Here is a 23031-nt window from a genome sequence, read left to right as displayed (position 1 = left end):
ATTTAAAATTAAAGGATAAATAAAGAGCTAGAGATTCCCAGACAAGAAAAAGCTAAAGGAGTTCATTACCACCAAAGTAGAATTAAAAGGAATGTTAGAGGGACTTGTTTAAAACCATATGTATATATATATATATATATATATATATATATATATGATCAATAAAATATCGATCCCTATCTAGCAACAATTACTTTAAATGTAAGTGAATTAAATATTTCAACCAAAAGATAGGGTGACTGAATGGATAAGAAAACAAGAACCTTACATATGCTGCCTACACTAGACTCACTTCAGATTGAAAGACATACACAGATTGAAAGTAAAAGGATGGAAAAAGATATTTCATGAGAGTGGAAATGAAACAAACAAACAAACAAACAAAAAACAGCTGGCGTGGGCAGCAGGATGGCTCATTTGGTTAGAGCAGGAGCTCTGAACAACAAGGTTGCTGGTTCGATTCCCACATGGGCCAGTGAGCTGTGTCCTCTACATCTAGATTGAAGACAACAAACTGCCGCTGAGCTGCCAGAGAGGCGGCCAGATGGCTCAGTTAGTTAGAGCACGAGCTCTCAACAGCAAGGTTGCTGGCTCAATTCCCACTGGGATGGTGAGCTGAACCCCTTGCAACTAAGATTAAAACGGTGACTGGACTTGGAGCTGAGCTGAGCCCTCCACAACTAGATTGAAGAACAACGACTTGGAGCTGATCAGCCCTGGAAAAACACACTGTTCCCCAGTAAAAAAAATTAAAACAAAAACAAAAACAAAAAACCCAGCTGGGGTAACAATACTTATACCAGACAAAATAGACTTTAAAACAGAGGCTATAACAAGAGACAATGAAGGACCCAGTAATCCCACTTTAAGGTATTTATCCGAAGAAATTAAAAATGCTACTTTGAGGAGACATGTGCATCCATATGTTCATTGCAGCATTGTTTACAATGGCCAGATGAGGAGGCATCCTGGGTGTCCATCAATGGAAGAATAGACAAAGAGGAGGTGGTACATATATACAAAAGAATATTGCTCAGCTATGGAAGGGAATTGTTCTGCCTTCTGTGGCAGTGTGGATGGACCTGGAGGGTATTGTGCTGAGTGGAAGACACAGAAAGACAGATGTAATGTGATTTCGCTTATATGTGGAATCTAAAGAACAAAATTAACAAACAGAACAGAAACAAATTCATCAATACAGAGAACATTTTGAAGGTGCCAGATGGTAGGGGGTTTGGGTGTGGGGGTAAAAAAAGGGGAAAGTATTAAGAAGTACAACTTGGTTGTTACAAAGTAGTTATGGGGATGTAGGGTATAGCATAAGGAATATAGTCAATGATATTATAATAACTATGTATGCTGTCAGATGGGTACTAGATTTGTTGGGGTGATAGATGGCAGAGGTGTTGGGAATGGGTGAAAAAGCTGAAGGGATTCAGAAGTACAAATTGGTATTTACAAAACAGTCATGCAGATGTGAAGTAAAGCACAGGGAACATAGTCAATGATATGGTAATAACTATGTATAGTGCCAAGTGGATACTAGACTAGTCAGGGGATCATTTCTTAAATTATATAAATGTCTAACCACTATGCTGTACACCTGAAATTAATATAAAATAATATTGAATGTCAACTACAATTGAAAAATTAAAAGGGGGGAACGGTATAAAGAAGAGGTCCAAATTTTCAGGTATAAAATAAGTAAATCATGGGGATGTAATGTACAGCATTGGGAATGTAATCAATAACATTGTAATAGCATAGCACGGTGTCAGATGGTTGTTGGACTTATCGTGATCACTTCTTTAGGTATAAATGTTGAATAACTATAGTGTACCCCTAAAACTAATATAATATTGTAGGTTAGCTACACTTTCATAAAAATCTTAAAAAAATAAAATTAAAAAAAGAAAAAATTTTAAATGAATATTAATAAAATAAAATATTACAAAATTTGTGAATGTTATGAAAGCCATGCTTAGAGAGAAATTTATAGACTAAGTGTGTTTACTTTTAAAAAGGCTGAACATTAATTTAGATAACTGAGAAAATAATAATAAACTAAAATCAGAGAAATAGGAGGAAATAAATAAATACAATGGCCAAAGAAAAGCAGAAAGGGATGTACAGTAGAGAAGGTTAAAAAAGCAAAATTTGGTTCTTTGAAAGACTGAATAAATAAAAAGAGAGAAGTCACAAAATATGATTATCTGGAATAAAAAAAGGGTCATTACTACAGATCTACTGAGTTTTCAAAGATAACATAAAATTATAAATGACTTTATGTGAATAAACCTGAAATTTTATTTGAATTGGGAAAATACCTAGAAAAATTAATGTTATAGAAACTGAAACAAGAAGAAACAGCAAATCTGAATAGTTTTCTATTAAAAAAATACAAAATTAAAAAGTTGGACACAAAAAACAACTCAGTCCAGAAGGCTTCAATAGTTAGTTATCCAAATAGTTAAGGAAAAATTAATACCAATCTTAATCTCCACCAGAGAAAAAAATGAGAGAAAACCATTCCCAACTTGCTGTAAGAGGTTAGCACAACCTTATGATGAAATCCTAACAATCACATTAAAAGAAAGAAAAATTACAAGCCAAACTCTTTCACAATCATAGATGTAAGAATATGAAACAAAATAATAGAAAACAAAATACGGCAATATATGAAATTATTAATACAAATGATCAAATTAGATTCAATTCCAGGATAATAATTAGGACAAACATTTTTAAATCAATGGTATTTACCACAACATCAAGATAAAGAAGAAAACTATGATTATCGAAATAAGATGCAATAAAGTTTTAATAGAATTTATTGTCATTTTTTTTATTTTAAAAATTCTAGGAAAATTAGGTACTGAAGGGATCCTCTTTAAGATGATAGGGTATCTATTTAAAGAGACTACACCAAACAGTATACTTAATAGTATATTATTAAAACTTTCCCCCAATGCAGTAAGAAGTAAATAAGGCTATTATCATCATAACTCTTAATCTTATAATGGATGCCTAGCCAGTCCAGTAAATAAATAAAATGGAAATGGTGTTCATAGGATTGAAAAGAGCATAAATCAATGAAATAGAAAACTGAAAAATTGTAGGAAAAAATCAGTAAACCAAAACTAACCAATTTGATATTTTGTTATTTTGAATACATTAATAAAATTGAATAACCTCTAGATAAGCTAATTAAGGAAAAGAGATAAATTACACATTTTCAATACCAGAAATGAAAGAAAAGATATCACTAGAGATGACAAGCATAATAAAGGAATGATATAAATATTTTATTCAGTAAATTCAATAACTTAAATGAAAAAGTCTTAGAAAAATGCAGCTTATTAAAATTAAAAAAGGAAAAATCGCAACAGCCCTGTAACTGTTAAAGAAGTTGATATCTTAAAAAGTTTCACACAAGGCAGACTTAAGTTCCAAATATCTTTAGTTGTGAATCCTATTAGTATTTAAGGGAAAAATAATTCTACTCTTACAGAAATTCTTTACGGAATGAACACTTCCTAACTTGTTTGATAAAGACAACATTACAATCTGGATACCAAACCTGACATATTATCCAGAAAGGGCACTAAAAATAAGAGAAAGATGTTAGGAGACCTAGAAGAAAATTTTAGAAATTTCAACATATAACCATCAGGAGTTCCAGATGGAGAGAATAAAAATGTGAGATAAGAAAATATTTGTGATGTTAAAAGCTGAGAATTTCCCTGAATTAAAGATGTTAATAAATATGTGAATCTTCAAATTACATTAGCATAAATTCTGAATCAGATTAATAAAAGTAATTCATAACTAGACTCAAAAAAGAAGACAAAAACAATTATAACCTAAGCTAATCTATTAAAAATGTGGCTGAAATAAAGCCATTTTCAGAAAAAGAAATACTGAGTTACTTTGCTGGTACCTACAGACCTTGCTAATGGAATTCTTCATATATTTTAAAAATAAAATAGAACACAAAATGAAGAAGGCAGAAGAAGCAAATTTGAGGAAAGAAATTAACATGTGAGTAAGTCTAAAAAAGCACTGCCTATACAAATCCCCCATAATTACACTGTTTAATTTGTTGGGTGTCAGATAAAGTAGAATTAAAATAGTAGACAAAAATAACATAAGTAGTGGACAATGATATGTAATCAGTCTAGGGAACTTCATTGTTCCAGATAAGGCTACAACTACTGATTCCATTTTACTAATTAAGTATACATACCAAAATTTTAGAGTTAATCAATTATAAAAAGAAGCAAGAAAAAGAGAAGGAAAGAAGGAAGATATTGGGTATTTTCCAAACAGCAGAGACGGGGGAAAGAGAATAAAGATAACAAAATTAATGCAAAAGAGGACAAGAAGGGAAAAAAAAAAACTTGAAAAATAAACAACACAAAAGATGATAAAATTAAAATATATCTGTATATAAAATAAACGTAAGATTAAAGTAGGCTATTAACAGACATTGACAGATTGGATTTTTTTTAAATCAAGGTATCTTCTTTTAAAAATATGAACTAAAAGATAAGAACACAGACATTTTTACAGATAGATGGGAAAGTGAGATCTCTGTAAAATATTACTAAAGAATGGGCAAAGTAGCCTTATTACTATCAGATTACTATCAGAGACAGATGTAACTGATTTCATTGCTTATTCTACTGCTCAAAGGCAAATAATCACTGCTCAGTGCCAGCAGAATAAAATCCAGATTCTTCAGCATGACTTTCAAGGCTCTTTATCTCTGGCTACAACCTTCCTTTGGACAGTTATATTCATCCTTGATCTCTCAGCTCCTATCACAAAGATGGTATGTTGTGGACACTCGAATATTTATTTAGTTCAGATGAAAGAAAAGAACACTATCCATGCAATCATTGTAACATTTACTTGTATAATGTCCTCTTCACTTTTTTCATAGGTGTTTTTTCTTTGAAAAATAATGGGAGGAGAGACATATTTATAATTGTGTATGTAATATATTGAAAACTAAGAAAAATTTCTTTCCCTCATGCTTCTTCCTTTCCCGTTCCCCCACCATTTCTGTAGATTTTAACAGCAAAATACTTTTTATCCAGAGGATAATGTTTGGAGCATCCCCTCCCATTTCTTATACTCCCTTTTCTTACTTCCCTGGTTGTTCTTCCCTCTTCCTTCTCCTCTCCATTTTCATCCCCTCCCCACTTTTCTTTGCTATTCTTTCTCTTTGTAAATTGATCAGTATTATCAGAACTCAGGAAAATAAGTGATGGTTAGAGGTGCTCAAGAGTGGAGAACCTGAGAATGGGAGTCTTTTCTGTTTAGATTTGTGACTTGATAATGACAAACTAAACATGTTTAATAATGGCCAATGTGAGTTGGTCCAGATTAATGGTTTTTACACAATAAGGCACACAGGATTCACCGGGGAGGGGGGTTATTTTATGAATTCATACCACCCCCATATTCATCTCACACAGTCTGTGCTAGGGATGGTTGGGGTGCTATGTTGTGTGTGTGTGTACATATAATTTGAATAAACTATTCTGATGGAATTCCATTTCTACTATCCTAGAAAAGTACAATCCTAGAAAAGAACCCCTAATATAAATGGATCAGTGTCATACTACAAGATAAACATCGCCAAAGCCATCATATTGGAAACCTCATTTTGTACATGATGAGTTACATAATGAAGCTCTAAGAGAACAGAGGAGTTTTCTGTAGAATATATTTTCCTACTGGGCAAGGAAAACCTAACTCGTTGACTTTTCTCCTTAATATGAATCAGCACCAATGGGAACCTTAAAAAAAATTAGATGCTTAAGTCTCATTCCCGGAGATATGGGTTCAAGTGGTCTGGTCCTGGTTCATACATTAGCATTCTTTTTAAGCATTTCAGGTAATTCTAATATGCAATCTGAATTGAGAAACGCTTCACAAACTGCCCTAATTAAATGAGAAAACGAAGTCTGTTTCAACCAGGAACTTTATGTGTTATGAAGCATTGGGATGTAGGCTCACTCAGAGTTTTTGCCAAGGGAATTATAGAATTGAATAGAGAGATATTATGTGGACTTTCTATAGTGACAAGAGATTACTAGGGATCTAAGTGCACAAATCTCTTATCTCCACATAGCATTAAACAGGATATTTGGTGAACAGAAAAGAAATGAGAATATCCTGAATGAAAAATACTGAGAACCCAAGGAAGGGCTACACAACTATATAGAAGAGTAGATCAAGAATACATAGGGAAAGAACTAAAATGAAAATGAGAAAAACAAAACTAAAGAAAACAGTAGGTAGACGTATAGGAAAGGATGCACAACTTAAAATGTCAGTCAATTTTTTTATTAATTTTTGTAACTTTCCACTACTCTACCCAATACCATATCAAGGTTTTTGGCCAATAATAAAACTAGATATCCAGTACACTTTTCTTAATTAATTTCCATTCCATGAAAAAATTTAAAGATGAATTATTATATTTCATGTGTATTCCTTACATTTATTTTTCTCTGATAGATCATTTTTACATGACAGAAATTTACCTTTAAGTGGCATTTCAAAGATAGAAACAAAGACAGAACAATTAGATACAAAAACAAAAGCAAAACCTTTATTCTTTTGGCTCGATTGTAATGTGGTTTACCGTTCTTTATGGTAATAGCATTTTCCTGCATGCATTTCACCAACACACTACAAGTCAATAGCTTTAGTATAAAGAATCTATGTTTAATGTTGCTTGTGAAAGAAACGCAAAATGTTTTGCTGTAACTGGTAATACAATTTCACTACTTGGCTTTGTGGGGGCAAAAAGAGCTTAGATCCCATATCATAGCTGATACAGTTCTAATGCCATATGGGTCAGTAAGAATAAGATCTATCTGTAGAAACAAACACTGAAGAAGACTGATGATTTTCTCAATATGAAGACTAGGTGGAAACATCTGATTCAAGCAATGCCAAGAGTATCAACTGATCTTTCTTTAAGCTGCTTCTGATGATAAGGCATTACTATCTGAAAGCAAATAAACGTTGGGCTCAATCTGAGATTTGTTTCACATTGAAATGTGTGCAAAATTTATAGTACTAATAAAAAAAGCAGAAACCTACACTGCATCTTAGTCTTTGTTTCTTATTTTGTGAAGTGCTTTCATTTAAAAGTGCTAGGAATAGAAACTAACAATAGTGACTGTGACATCAACCTGAAGATACCTTTAATTTCTCATTTTATGTACAAAAGGCTGAAAAATAAAATAAAATGAACTTTTTACAGTATTTATATTTTCTTAGAAAACACTAACCATATTATTTTCAACAGATTTAAGCAGCTTGCAACATGTTTGTACAGTTGGGCTTTTTAACCATAGAGTGTTCAATTAAGATTGGAAGAATAAAAAGCAAGAAGCTCTTCTTTGCTGCAACCTATTGCTCAATGACATGAAGGATGAGGTCTTGGTAGAACAATTGGTTTCACTTCACCACTGACATATGGCTTCTCATATCAGACTTCTGAACAGTGGAAGGAGGATACAGCAGCATAGGCGAGATAAACATGCAGCAGTGACAGCTTCAAACTATAATGGAACCAATTACATCATATTACCTGTTGAAAGCTTGCAAACTATACGTACTGTGGTACATATTTGATGCAATAAATACTGTGCTTAAGTCATCATTTTTGTTTGCTCAAACATGCACCACTGAGTAAAATTATTATTTACAAAGCAGACTTTTATTTTTTAAATTGACATATACTGTGTCAGCCTTACCAAGAGCAGAAGATGGCTAAACAATACTGCAGGAAAAAGCAGAATCAACTTCATAAAGTGGTTGTGGGGGATGCTTTTTGGTCAATTCAGGTTCTTAGAAATGACTGATAGAGGATTTTTATTTTATGCCAAAGGACACTTATCAAACATGTTATAGTCATGCTGTGGGACTCTGAATGACTGTGTAATGGTGTGTGTGTGTACATATATATGTATGCACACACACATATACATATATACATATATACATGTACATATAATGAATTATGTAAAAATAAAATAATTCTTTAATGTTTGTGAATTCTATGGAACATTTACAGGCACATTAAAAATTTTGTGGATGAGACACCTTAAAAACATGAATAGCTATTTAAGCACCTCAAAAATCTAAAAACATCCTGAAACAAGAAGTAAACTCTTTTGTGATGTGACTTTTTTTAATGTATGAGTAAGTGCAGCATGCCTTCATTTAAAATATATCCAGTTATACAATAGAGAAATGTAATTATTCCTTACTTTTAATCCCTCTCCCTAAACATAAACCCATTTACAAAAATAGTCACATATAATAGTAAACAACCTGTGAATTAAAACAAAAAGTGATAAATTCGCAGCATACATTTTGTAAAAATATGGCAGATGTGGCAGTTAAACATAAACAGTGGTGACAATTACTATTATCAAGTGTCACATGTCAAATTTACATAAAAATTTAACTCCCCTCCCCCTTTTAAATTGGTTCCTATAGTCTGCGTAGCCATTACATCTCTGCTCTTCAGCAGTGTCAGCTGGTTGTGAAAACAAAAACCTCCTGTCAATGCTGTTTTTTCTGGTTTATTGAGTCCCAGGTTGCTGACCAGAGGTCTCTGTCTTGTTATAGGCACTGACCTTAAGTATACATTTGTAAAAACAGTCAGTTTGGCATAAACCTCCTGTGGAAATCCAGTTGACACTAATACATCACCATCACAGGCTGTAAACAATAGATCACAAAATGAAATATTCTTTGTTTCTTTTTTTACTTTTTACTTTCCCTGATATCTTTCCCTTTGTCTTCTTTTTCTGATTTGTCTTTTTCAAATTTTTCTTTTTCTGGTTTGGTCACACTATCATACGAAGGTGGAGAAGTGGTGGAAGGAGTCACATCAGTTTTCTCTGGCGTTGAGTTCTCGTTTAGTTTATCAATGAGGGCATCTTCTTTGATAGGTGTTCCATCACCTTCTTTCCCTTTGTCCTTTTTATATATAGAGGAAACCTTTTTAACTTTTTGCTTCAAGAGGTAGCGTCTATAAGCCCTCTGAATAACAACAGCAGACACTTCCTCCTGTTTGCGTTTCAAAGTGGTTGTGATGGGCTCATAGGAGACCTTGGAGGGGTTCGATGCCATGAACCTGTCCTCCATCTGTATTCGAAGAGCATCCATCTCTCCACTCTCACCCAAAACACGCTTTGTAAAGGCAAATAAAATGTCAAGGCAGTGGATCCGGTCCCCACTGACCATGGGCAGATCCATGGCGATGAGCTGGACTTTGTTTGGCTTTGCTATGAGAAGAGGAGGATCCAGGGCAGCTGCAAAATCAGAGAGCTTGGAGAACTCTATAAACTGGGTGGCATCGGGATCAAACTTCTCCCAAACCTCATAGAACATCTCAAAGTCATCCTCACTCAGGGGCTCTGCACTTTCTTCAGTAGCAACACTGAAATTCTCCAGGATGACGGCGATGTACATGTTCACCACAACCAGAAATGATATGATGATGTAACTGACAAAAAAGAAAATCCCGACAGATGGGTTCCCACAGTCTCCTTTAACTGAGCTTCCAGGGTGATCTTTCTCAGGGTCGCAGTCAGGAGGTCCACTGTTGAGAATAGGTGCCAACAAACCATCCCAGCCAGCAGACGTGGTAATCTGGAACAGGCAGATCATGCTGTTGCCAAAGGTTTCAAAGTTGAACATGTCATCAATTCCGACTTCCCTCTTAACATAGGCAAAGTTGGACATTCCAAAGATGGCGTAGATGAACATGACCAGGAAGAGCAGGAGGCCGATGTTAAACAACGCAGGAAGGGACATCATCAACGCAAAGAGCAGCGTGCGGATCCCCTTGGCCCCTTTGATCAGACGTAGGATTCGGCCAATCCTGGCCAGACGGATCACTCGGAACAAGGTAGGGGACACAAAATATTTTTCTATCAGCTCAGCCAGAAACATGCCTGTGGAAAACAACAACAAACATAGAATTACATTTAATAGCAGCAAATGAAAATTTACATTGCTAAGATAAATACTAGCTAGTTTTACAAAATGTGGCTGTGAGGATTGCATGTATATACATATATGTATATATATATATACATATATATGTATATATTTGTATATATACATATACAAACATCTGCAATATTTGTTCAGCAAAATGAAATGGCATGTTTGGTGTTACAACATTAACAACTTTTAACTAACTGAAGATAATAATAGCCATTTTTCCTAATTCAAGAAAAACATCTATCAAAAGAAAGACTCAACCACTGAAGGTCTAAAGATGTCACAAAGTATACGGCAGCCAAGCACATAAATGGATTTATATTTCTAAAATACTAGTTCCGGTATTCACCTAAGAACTAATGGATAAGGCATGTGATTTTGAATTGGAAAGATGAGAGTTCTCATTCTTCTGAGATGCTTGTGATCCATTTTATTTGGGAGGTGGTAGAGTGATTTACAAGGGAGAATTTGGGCTTTGGAAACAGACATACTTTGGGACTGAATCCTGGCCCTTGATTTTATGTATCACTCAATGATTTTGTTGTTGTTTTTAAACTTAACATTTACTGAGTCTTTTCTTTGTGCTAGGAACAGGGCTACGTGCATTTACATACATAATCTCATTTAATCCTCACAACAACACTTTACAGAACTATTACTTGGAAAACCAGGAATTGGAGAGGTGAGGTAACCTGCCATGGGTCACAGAGTTGGTAAGTAGTAGAAACAGGGCAGTCCCAGGCCAGGTCTGTATGACCCCTAGGGTTCTCATCCTTTAATCACTGTATTACTACCAAATAGCACTTGTGTGAGGATTAAATGGAATGGCACATTGTTTCAAAGTTCTATTTCACCAGAGAAAGTATATAAATAGCGCAATACTATGTTTCTCTCGATGTGTATGTTCTCTTTCCTCAAATAGGCAGAACCTTGTCTTAAATCTCTTATATAAATGCTTAATATGTACTAATGACAATGAATCTGCTTTGAATTTTTGAACAAATGTCTACTTCTGAAGAATATTACAAACCATGGAAAACTATCTGAACTCAAAGATAGCATGAAGCTCATATGCATTTATATACATATAAACACACATATGCACTATTCCAATTATCAAGGAGATCTCATTTACGGACTGTTTGACTACTTTCAGTGATTTATATGTGTATCTGTGTGTTAATTGTTTATTCAAAGCAATACTAGACCCTATGAGAATAGTGTGACTGAGTACATGAGTATTATGCCAAAGTTGCAGTTACTGTCTTTTAAAATAATATGATGAAAGCTGAAAACTATAGATTCTTTTTTTTTTTTACACATCACTTCATGCAGAGCATGCAATTAGAGATATGACAAGCTGAAGAGTGGACTTTTAAGACTTATTTGAAATTTCTGGATGTATGAAGATGATAGTGAACAACGCTTTCAAAGTTTTAAAATACAAATTATTACTACTAACTTCCTTAATTGAGTGAAATCACTTCTTACCTACAATGGAGAGAATGACCACCACAAAATCAAAAATATTCCATCCGATGGTGAAATAGTAATAACGAAGAGAGATTAATTTCAGCACACATTCTCCAGTGAACAGAACAATAAACACCAGATTAATCCAGTACAGAATGTTTGTCATTTCTTGACTCTGGTCGTCAGTTTCCACCATCATGGTGACCATGTTGAGGCAGATGAGGATCATAATGCTGATATCAAAGACTTGTTTGGTTACAAAATCAAAGACCATGCCTTGGAATTTGTTCTAGATCAAAGAATATGTAAAAGTTCATTTAGAAAGGGGGAAAAAAATCAAATTCAACTCATCTGATTTTAACACAGCAATATGAAAATGCAGCTTTTGTAAACACACCATGTTTGTCTCGTACTTGGAAGAAAATTTGGTATGTTGGAAGATTTGACTCTTTTCAAATGTATTAGTTTTATTTATACTGCTCATGATACCAGATTCTATAAACTGACTTTATGTTAAGAGTTACTTATGTTCTCAGTGCTCAGAACATCATCATGTGTATGATGGACAGTCAGTAAATATTTGCCACTCCAATAAATCTTTGATATCCTATGGGTTGGAGGTAGGTATCAAAATTAACTTTGAAGAATTAATAAATAAATACTTCTCCAGCTTTTCCTGTCTTTATTTCTAGTGACTGCCTTTATATGATCAGCTCAAAGCCATAGCATCTTAAGTTTCACTGTAAGGTTTAACTGAGAAGATGTTTTAAAAATTATAGATCAAGAAAAAGAACATCAGTGGAAAAGCTGGTGAAATCCAATTAAGTTCTGTATTTTATTTAATGGTATTGTACCAACATTAATTTCTTAGTTTTGATAACTTATCAATCACTATGTAAGATGTTAAAAAAAGGGAAAGCTAGGTGAAGATTATATGGGGTAACTCTTCTGTAAGAATAAAATTATCTTTAAAAAGTTACAGTTCACAATTCGGATATTTCACCTTTGCCCTATTTAATTTGGACCTTATTTCCAAGCACTGCATGGCCTTATGTCTTGTTTATGAAGTTAAGTCCTCATCTTGTAAACCAGTTTTGCTAATTGGACCATGCTTTGTTCTTTTTTGCCTCTATCTGCTTCATATTTCAGGCTCTCTAGGGTATGAACCTTGACTAAGGTTCATTAGATAGGCTGTCCTCTCTACCTTCTCAACTTGAACAACTGATTCTGCTGCCTATACACGTCATAGTCTGCTTTCCCAGACAGACACTTTCATAGGACTGGATTTCTATGCCTCGCCCTGGTGAGAGGCATCCATTACTCCGTATTGAAATTCTTGGACATCGAACATCACCCATTTGTCATATTTCGCTATTTGAATACATACTTGACCTGCTGGATTCGACTTCTCTTGCTTCATCTGGGTTTGTCCTTCCTGGACTCCTTCAACCTAATAAATGCATTTAATTACAGTTCCAAACACTTTCTTCTTGTTTACTGCAGTTTCCTTTTCCAAGTCTGGTTATGTTCCTCTTATTTCTCTCTTTCTGATATTTCCTAACACTCTTCTATCATATTTTTTTTATCTTGTTTATCAGTCTCCTCTGAAACAGACTTCCTTCACCCCTTCTCTGTCTGGTGAATTCTAACTCAGTTTTAACTTTTAAGCACTCTGTGCTCTTAGAAAACTTTGTGGTTACAATTGTCATAATATTGATGACACTGCATTGTAAATTATTTACTCTTATTTAATTTTAATTTTCACGTTTACTTATTTGGGGGTCTGCAAGGACAGAGCAGTGCCATTTTTCTCTCAAATACATCACCTAGAGTATAGTGGGCTCAAAATTGCTTAAAAGCAAAAACTTGGTGTTTATTTTCATATTAGCATGATCAATAAAAAGCACCTTTGGGTCCATGACCATATAGTTTCCACCACTTCTTTTGATTGTCAAATTCCACAAACTAGTATCTCCTATTTTCTCTCCATTCATCTGCCTACTTCGTATCCTGCATGACACCATCCTTCATTCAGTTGTACAAGGCAAAAACTCTTAAGGAATATTTGTTGTTTCCTTCTTCAACTCTCATATTCAATTTGCAGACAAGCCTTTTAATTCCATTCCTGTGATAGCTCAAAAATCCATTCACTTTGATTTACCTCCACACCACTCTGGTTCAGGCTACTTACCATCTCTGAAATAGCCCCCAAACAAGTCTACAATGCAAAACCAGTGCCTTTCTCAATACTGGTTGAGTGTCTTCACAAAACTCAAACAGACCAGGTCCCCTTCAGTGGCTTCCTATTGCTCTAAGGACAAAGACAACTCTTGAGCATGGATAACGAAGCCCAGAAAAGTCTGGCTCATCCTAATCTCATCATTCTCAATGTGACTCAAATGAATCCCGGCACTCTGCATCCCAGCCTCACTGGCCTTCCTATTTCAGGGCCATGTGCATCCCTCTTCTCTTAAAGGGCTTTTCTCTTTCTACTTTGGCTATTGATACTTTCTTATTCTTTGTCAGTCCTCAGCTCATGCATCACTTCAGTGAAGCCTTCCCTAATTTCCTTATTAATCAGCTCTCCCTCTCTTTCTCATCAGTTCTCACAGCCAAGTGTGTTCTTTCTTTCTTTCTTGGATATTTCTATTTGTTGGTGTGACTATTGGATTACAATTTGCTGCACCAAATAGACTCTATGTTGTTCAATATTCAAATCCAAATGCTTAGCATGACTGAATGGGTGGAGTTTGAATGAATGAATGAATGAATGAGTGAATGAATGAATGAATGGGTGGATTTTACAAGATCATTTTCTAATTTTCCAAATTGTCATCAATAATTGTCTAGCTAAATGCACTGATCTCTTCCCATGCATCCCTATCCCTAAATCTATATGTCATTTGGTATAAATAAAGAGCCTCTTTTCTTTTTGAAATTTTCTCAGTCATATCTCTTGCTATATGTACTGCCTTATTGATCAATCTCATTCCTTAGTAGGTTTACCGCTTCCTGTAATGGTGAAGTGCTCAAGGCTTCACGCTTAGCACTTTTGTTTTTTCTCTATTCTAATTATCTTTCAAAGATGAATCTATGCTTCAGAGCTCAATTGAATTGTGTCTGACAACTCTAAAATACTTCTCTCAGTCTGACACTTCAGAGGACCAAAATCTGAATTTCCAAATACATTCACCAGACTTTCATTTATGTTAGTGGAATCATACATGAAACTCCACAACACATGAGCTGTTTTAGATTCTTCATTATCTACATGTCTTCCTTCTTTCCCTATATTTTATAGCTGCCTCATCCCACTGAATCTTCTTGTTGGTTCATTTATCTCCTGTGTTTTAGTCCTACTGGCGTGATTCCACATTATGGACTCATCTTCTTAATCTAACACCCAGTGTTATTTTGTCTCTAACATCTTCTCATACCAATGTCTAAAAATCTCTTTTTTTTCCCACATTACCATGCTGTTCTTTTAACTATATTGCACTTGTATTGCTTAACTGAGATCAATTTCTTCACTCATAATGGTAACCTTGACTCATTTAACCCAGAAAAATCTGTTTTTACTTTTCACTAATTCAAATGTGTCACTATTCTCAACTAAAATATTTATTTTCATGGCTCTGGAACATACATTTTCTCATAGATGGAATGTGCTCTGCTTTCCTTCCCACCCATTCAAATTGTATTATTTCTCAAAGACTAGGCTCAAACTGCACATTCCTTATGTCTTATCCAACATAGCTACCTACTTTCTTTGAGCTTTTGGCTTACAAAATATTATTACTAATCTATTCATAGGGTCTCAATTCCTGGGGAAGCCTGGATTGACTTGCCCCATGTATACCTTAAGGGAGGAGTGATGAGACAATACCTGAGGTATTCCTTCAGGCATGATGGAAGAGCTCAGGGACTTTTTCTGACAATAATTCCCTGAGGCAACCAAACAGACAGCAGCAACTGGCATGTATACAATTGGAATAACCATAAAAAGTCATAAAAAGAATCATGTTATCTGATTTAGGGGCAAGATGCTGGGGGGAAATATGCGATTTTTTAACACCCCACCCCCAAAAACCCCAAAAAGCAAAACCTGTTTATTGTTTCATTAATGATCCCATTCAATCTGCAGAGTTGGACAGAAAATGGGGCATATTTGAGAGGTACCAATTATCCCAATTGGTCCCCACTACACTCTGAGAATATTCAATATTTCAACATATATATGTATGGATATGTTTTCTTCTTTACATTATTAGAAGCTCCTCAATGACATCAAGCCTATGTAATAGTACTGGCATATAAGTCTGAAATATATATATATAGTCTACATGAAATACATATTGAATATATAAAATACATATGCTTAGACTATTTAGTCTAATTAGTCACATTTGTTAAGGTAACACTTTGTTTTGCAAATTCACAAAAATACTAGTATCTAGCAAATTGGGTTGTGAAAGTGATAGATAATATAGTTTTTACTGGTGATGAAAGTATGTTATTCTTACAGCAGGTCGAGGTATGGGTTTTTGTGGTTTCTTCGAACCCAGTTTTTTCATTGCATTATAGTATTTCTTCTGTTCTTCTGTCATAAAAATGTCTTGACCTCCAAAGTAAAGAAATGAAAATAAAACATGTTAAAATCATGTTCTGTGCTAGCTACGAAATCCTCCTTAGTAGTTGTGTGAAAATTGGCCTCACATTCTATTCTAAAGTTGTGAATTAATGTCTGTATTTATAGAGATGCATATATTCAATATATAAATTATGCCATATTAGTCAATCAGATTTCTATACTGGAAATACCAAAACATGCTATCTGAATTATTAATTATTTAAAAACTGATAGCAGATTACATCTCTCAAAGTAATTTTTGAATTTCAAATTCTTTCTTTTTGGTGATTGCCTTTTGGAGTCAAAAGGAAACAGTGTGACATGTTCAGTTCACATTTTAGAGCAAAAATGGAGTTTTAGTATACTTATCTTCTTTTTCTGTTGGTTGAAGTTATCTATGATGACACCAATGAAAAGATTCAGAGTAAAGAATGAACCAAAAATAATAAAGATGACAAAATAAAGATACATGTACAGATTGTCTTCATACTTGGGTTGTAATTCTACCTACAAAAAATATGAAGAATGACAACTATTAGACCTAATACTTGTTTCATAAACAGAACATCAGTGGATTTGCAATTCTCAAAGCATGTCTCAATCACTGGGAATAAAACTAATTTCACCCAACAAATGTCTAGATTGTGAATGCAATTTACAAGCAAAGTGAGGATTTTTCTCTTCCTATAGAAGAGATGTTAGAGTCACACTATTCTATATTGAAATATTTAAAAGTTACTCTTTGACTTAGTTTCCTCATCTGTAAAATGGAAATAATAAAACCTAAACCTCACATGGTAGTTGGGAAGATTAAATATATTACTATATGAAAAGAGCTTAAAACAGTGCTTGGCCAGTACTAATAGCTAACTATAAAGGTGTGATTTCTATTACACATTTCCTCTGATAGGTCAGAATCATTGTATGTGTGGACATAGGTATGTCAGCAGGATCTTTCTATTCTCAATATGCGTCTAGATTCATCCTACTAATTAGACCTTAGGCATTGGTTCTCTAACAATGACACCCTCTTTTGTCCAGCACACTTTTGAAAAAAAAAAAAAAGGTATGATAGTTGGTTTGTGCTTTGGTTGTAATCTATTTTTCAGGTCTCACATGATATTGTTCAAATCAGCTCAACCAGTAACAGGAGGTAATGGATACAGGTAATGACTCATTATGTTGCGATATCAATTTAGAGGATAATGGCCAACATGATATTTTTCTTTTTTTTAAAGGAGGGAGCAGTTCACAGTGGCCTATCCGGGGATCGAACCGGCAACTATGGTGTTATCACGCTCTAACCAACTGAGCTAACCGGCACCCCGTGACATTTTTTTTTCCAAATGAAATAGGGTAAAATAGAAAATATCAGAAATATTATAAAAATGCAGCCTTTATAAGATTTTCATTTCATTTATTGTGTGTGTAGTAATGATATTTTTAAACATTTTAAAACTAAATACATGACGTACACAAAAGTGCACAGCACGTAAGTATAAAATGTAATAAATTGTTATAAAGTGAATTTGACAACCCAGGACATTGCCAGGCCCTCAGGAAACCTTGGTGCTTCTTTCCCAAATAGAAATGTTACCATTCCTGCGAGGTGTGATCATTATCCTCACTTTTATGGTCATTATTTTTTTTGCTTTTTCTTTGGAGTTAACACCAAAGTTATGTATTCTTGAGCAATAGGTTAATTATGTCTACACTTTATCTAGTAGATACATTATAACTCTATTATATTTTTACGATTCATCCACATTGTTGTGTATACTATATTCATATACAATTTTCATCATTGTATAAAACTCAATTATTTGTCTATTTTTTCTACTTTTGAGCTGTTTCCAGTTTTTTGTTAAGGCAAAAAAAAAAATAGTTCATTCTTATACATTGATTCTCCTATAAATGCACAAGTTTCTGTAGGATATAGTTAAAAATGGAATTACAGGGTTAAAGAATATCTTGAACTTTATTGAATAACGTGATTAATTCCTAGCTTTTTAAAGGAATTTTTTACCCACTTTTTTCCCATTAGCAAGGTATAGGAGTTTTTATTGCTGTTTATCCTTCCCAGCAGTTGGTATTGTCAAACTTTTTAATATTGTAGGTGATATCTCATTTTGGTTTAAATTTGCATTTCTCTGTTGATTAATGAGAGAAAGAATGAGCAACTTTTCATAATTTTTAGTGGGCAATTGGATTCCATCTTTTATAAAGTGCTTGAATGGCAAGGCGTTATGTAGCAGACAGTCTGTGCTAAGTTATTAAGGAAGAAACTGAAAGTAAGTGGCATGTCATGTAGGTCATTGACAAAAAAAGGTAGAGAGAACTTTAAATGAAGTTATCAATAGGTAGGGACTATTGTAGAAAGTGGTTATAAGCCCATTGTTTTTGGTCAGAGTTCAAAAACATGGTCTACCACTTAACGTGTTAAACCTCTTTGCTTCCATGGTAAAATGGAATTAATATCAAATACATGATAAGATTATTATTTGGGATTACACGAGATACTATAAAAAGTCCTTAGCACAGTGAGTGGTAAATAATAATACACTATTATTAATCTTCAAAAAAGCCCGTAAGTGTAATACCTGATGGTACTTACAGAGATACAATGCAGGGGTTTTAGCTTGTGAGCTCTCTGATTTTTACTAAGGAGTAAAAACAAACCTCAGGAATTCTTTCTGAGTTACACCTGGTTGTTGATGCTGGGAAATAACATTTTGGGCTTAATTACTATGCTCTGGAAATATACCAGAAGCCAATCTCTTTTTTTCAAAATGTGATTTCCTCCCTCATTGCTGTACAGTGAGAAATTAACAGAAACTGCACAAAAGTTTTCTAAAGTGCTGATGTGTATAAGATAGTTTGTGAAAGCCCCTTTCTTCTAAAACAAAAATCTTACTTCCCAGAGAAAAACACAGTACTAAGTCTTTTGTTTGTTTTGCTTTCGGTTTGTTTTTTCCACCATTAGCCAGATCCTTTTTTATTACAAGGAAGATCAAAAGCTGAAGGAAATCTGTGACAGATGAAAAACATGTTTGTGAAGGCTTCAGTGCACAAAATAGCCATAACTATCAGAGCCAAAAATAAAATGCCTCATTTTGCAAAAAACAGTCAACAATTCTTTAAGTGCCAGGTGCTATGCTAGATACTAGAAAATGTGTTAAAGATTCATAGTGAGTAGAGAAAAACATTGAATTCAAATTTTGGAAGAAATAATGTTAGGTTGAATATTTTATTTTTGTACTATAGATGTGTTCTATAAATTGATCCATGGTTTTATTTTATTGACGATATCACTAAAACACAACCCTGGAAATATTTACTGGATCAAATTAAACAACTTTCCCTCTAAATAGACTTACATTTCGTGAATCAACAGCTGCATACATGATATCCATCCATCCCTTAAATGTGGCCTGTAAAGAAGTCACATCATTTAATTTCTTTCCCCCCCACAATTATAATATTAGAAAAAGTAATTAAGTATCAGATTGATTGACCAAGATTCAGTCAAAACAGGCATATACAATAGTTTGGGGTTAATACTGAAACACTTTGGGCAAAGTTTTATAATATATGCTTTGAAAATACTTCAACATTATATTCTATAACATATTTATATGTATCTTTCACATCTATAATTAAATCAATATGCTATCATATACAATATGCTATCATAAAACCAATTAACAACCTTGACTCTGATGTATCTATAATATAACATGAAATTTGATGAAATAATTTCATGTATGTAGTACTAGCATCAGACAAGTTTAAAAATATGGTGCAGGGTTTGACCATAATGCTTCCTTTCCTATGTATTCTTTTCTAAATGGTATTATCACCAATCACAGATTGTGATGGTTTGTTCTGAAATTCTCTTTAATATTGATGAATATACTACATATTTTTAAGGCAGTATTAAATAAGAAGAAGCAGATTCCTAATCTGAAAACAAACATTATGTTCAACTGCAATTTACTCTTTTAAATATTTGTGTTTTTTAGTGTGGACACATTAGGTTGGTGCAAAAGTAATTGTGGTTTAAAATGTTAAAAATAATTGCAAAAACCACAATTACTTTTGCACCAATGTAATAGTAACCTGAGAACAAAAGTCTTGTACATTTTTTACAGTTCCTTAGTGCCACAGGATCTGCTTCTATCATATTCACATAGTTTTGGGTATTGCGTGGATGGGTCATATCTGGGTGCATGTGGTCTGTCGAGGAGTTGAATTAATTTTTATGAATTGATAGCAGATATAACAGACTGGATAGGAAGGTTTTCATTTGGAAGAGAGCAATCTTCCAATCTGAAAGTATTCAAGCAGCAGGCGGGAAGATGGGAATAGAGTAGCAGTCTGTGCGAGGGGTGTAAGGAGTTTGGGTTAGGGCAGTGGTGAAGGTTGGGTGGGTGGAGACTTGACGAGGGTACCTATACTCTCCAGTACCTGAGAAATACTACAGAAATCTATGACTCCCCTACACCTTTCCAACTCCACCCTAAGGCCAGTGCTTCTACTTTGCTCAGAGTAGAGATGGGATGGGGTGGGGGGAATAATGGAAACCTAAATAGAAATCTCGGTCATAAAAGACTGGTGCTTGGGGTCTAATGCATAGTCTGAGAGATTATAAACATGGCAGAGTTGTCCACTTTCAACACGACAAAGAAAAGATAGTTCAGCAATGATTGAGGAAGAATCGAGGCAGATGGTCCTGAGGAAGTATGTATTTGTAAATACAGAGAAAGAAGAATTTTAGATTCATTTTAATAATACATCACAGAGAATAATAAAGTGGTCACTTACTACTTGAAGCAGAGAAAGATATCCAAGTCCTACATTATCGAAGTTTACTTTCACATTTTTCCATCTGGCAGTTTGATTGCTCTCTATGAGGGCTTTACATTCGCTGTAGTTGTTGACTACGCTTACGTCAAACATTTCTCCAGTAGTGTAGTTAATACAATGATAAAACTTGCCAGCAAAGAGATTCACTCCCATAATACTGAATATTAGCCAAAAGATCAGACAAACCAGAAGTACATTCATTATGGATGGAATGGCTCCTAAAAGAGCATTGACAACAACCTGGCACAAAATGAGAAGGAAAAATAGGTGAAAAGTCAACAACAAATATTTACTTTACCTATTTTTAAACAGAATAAAAAGAACAACAGTCAAAAGATAGAAAGTATATCGGTTCTTAAAGTTAAATATTGGGCAGCAAATAGTCTTTGGTAGTTCTGACTAAAATTTTTAATTATACTAAGAATGGCATAAATTAAATTTTAAATTGTAGAGTGCTTTGTCAAGAGGTAAGGCCATACATGTAGTAAACGTTCATCAAATAATGAAACTAATTATAAATACAAAGAATAATTAAGAGTACAAATAGTGACATGACTACAGAAGTAATGTCATCACGCGAATTTCACAATTTTTTAAAATCATGTAAACCATGAAATTTACTAACCATAATTTGAGACTAAAAGACAACACTTGAGGGTGAATTTCTAGGGTGGAAGGGAATACTAATAATAAATATTCTGAGAAGCAAGTATAAGCCAGGACTCTCCTCCCAAGCAATGTAGTGTAGAGTCATCTTGCAAATGAAAGTTGGGAACAAAGAGATCGGAGTGTGGAGATTGAACATGTGATGAGGAGAAAGGGTTTGGAAGTCAGGTTTGGAACTGAATTCCAGTTCGTATCACAAGTTAGCTGTGTGCTGTGGGGCAAGTCATTTAACTTTTCTGGCTCTAAAGAGCCTCCTTGGTGGAATCCCTTTCAGAAGAAAATTCTCAAATTATAAAATGAGATATTACAATAACCAGAGCACAGGCTTCGCTTGGAGCAGCTATATTTTCATAAAACATTACAAATTTGAGTACAAGGGTTTCATTTGGTGGCTTTGTCACTTCCAACGTTCTCAGTTAACCATGGCTTTTGAGGAACCTTTTTCAGAACATTTTTTTAATTATCCCACAAGTAAATATGTAGCCAAGTATCTTGCTCTGTACAAGCACACCTAAACTACATCATAAACAGACTTGTCAATGAATAGACATGTAAAATATAAGAAGTACATGCATTAGCCTTCCTGAAATCCCTTATGGGAATAAAATATATACAAATACACACACACATATAAATATACTAATAACGGTATCTTATAGCAACAATACCAAAAGGGTACTTGACAAAAGGCACAATTCATCTTCAAATTAGCACCTGGAACTTATTCAGTAAAGGATAATGTTTTAATATATTTTTAAATGGAATAAAGTTTTAAAGAATTTATTACCGTGTTAAATTGCTATACTAGAAGTTCAACTGTCTTTGATAATTCAGAGGTACTTGACACTTCATTTTTAAGTTTACCACAAGGAATGCTCTACTATGCAAATGTGAGGAGACACTGGTTGATACAATTATAACTTTTTTAAAAAGCCAGATGGCAAAGAAATAATGCATGTGTTTTCCAAGGGAGTCAAATCTATGGAAGGACTAGGAATTTAGGTTCTTATATATGAAAATTATACTAACACTGAAAGTTTGATTCCATTTTTTAAAATGAAAATACTACTGCAAAAACAGTAATTTTACATTGGTAATGTGAGAAGAACTTAAAGGCTAACAATACCTTTCTGTGCAACCATGTGCACACAAACACACGGGCAGACACACCTACACACACCATTCTTTTCTGGTTATGTTTGCGACATTCACAGAAAGTCCTAAGTAACTATATTCAAATATCACAAAAAGCATCATTTTTTAAAAGTTCCTTTTAAAATAACTAAATCCACTGAGACAGGCATCATCATTTCCTCAATGCAGAGAGTATGTGGTCTCAGGTTTTGTGT

At 34.0% G+C, this 23031-nt stretch overlaps 1 protein-coding gene across 2 annotated transcripts in view; it reads right to left on the bottom strand.

Moving 5' to 3' along the window:
- Nucleotides 1-6341: 6341 nt before the first annotated feature.
- Nucleotides 6342-23031, bottom strand: part of LOC109445177 (sodium channel protein type 2 subunit alpha) — a 126882-nt gene continuing 110192 nt past the window's right edge. For both annotated transcript variants that reach the window (XM_074337239.1, XM_074337232.1), the window contains exons 23-28: nucleotides 20975-21256; nucleotides 19528-19581; nucleotides 16520-16657; nucleotides 16044-16148; nucleotides 11539-11809; nucleotides 6342-9995 (exon numbers count right to left, since the gene is read on the bottom strand). In XM_074337239.1, coding sequence (XP_074193340.1) covers nucleotides 8800-9995; nucleotides 11539-11809; nucleotides 16044-16148; nucleotides 16520-16657; nucleotides 19528-19581; nucleotides 20975-21256 — 2046 coding nt within the window. In that variant the 3' untranslated portion in view covers nucleotides 6342-8799. The remainder of the gene's footprint in view (nucleotides 9996-11538; nucleotides 11810-16043; nucleotides 16149-16519; nucleotides 16658-19527; nucleotides 19582-20974; nucleotides 21257-23031) is intronic.

The sequence above is a fragment of the Rhinolophus sinicus genome, linkage group LG01 (genome assembly GCF_036562045.2).
Source record: "Rhinolophus sinicus isolate RSC01 linkage group LG01, ASM3656204v1, whole genome shotgun sequence".
NCBI classification, from domain to species: domain Eukaryota; kingdom Metazoa; phylum Chordata; class Mammalia; order Chiroptera; family Rhinolophidae; genus Rhinolophus; species Rhinolophus sinicus.
Note: the sequence above shows the minus strand (reverse complement) of the source record. Positions and strands in the feature narration are given on the sequence as shown.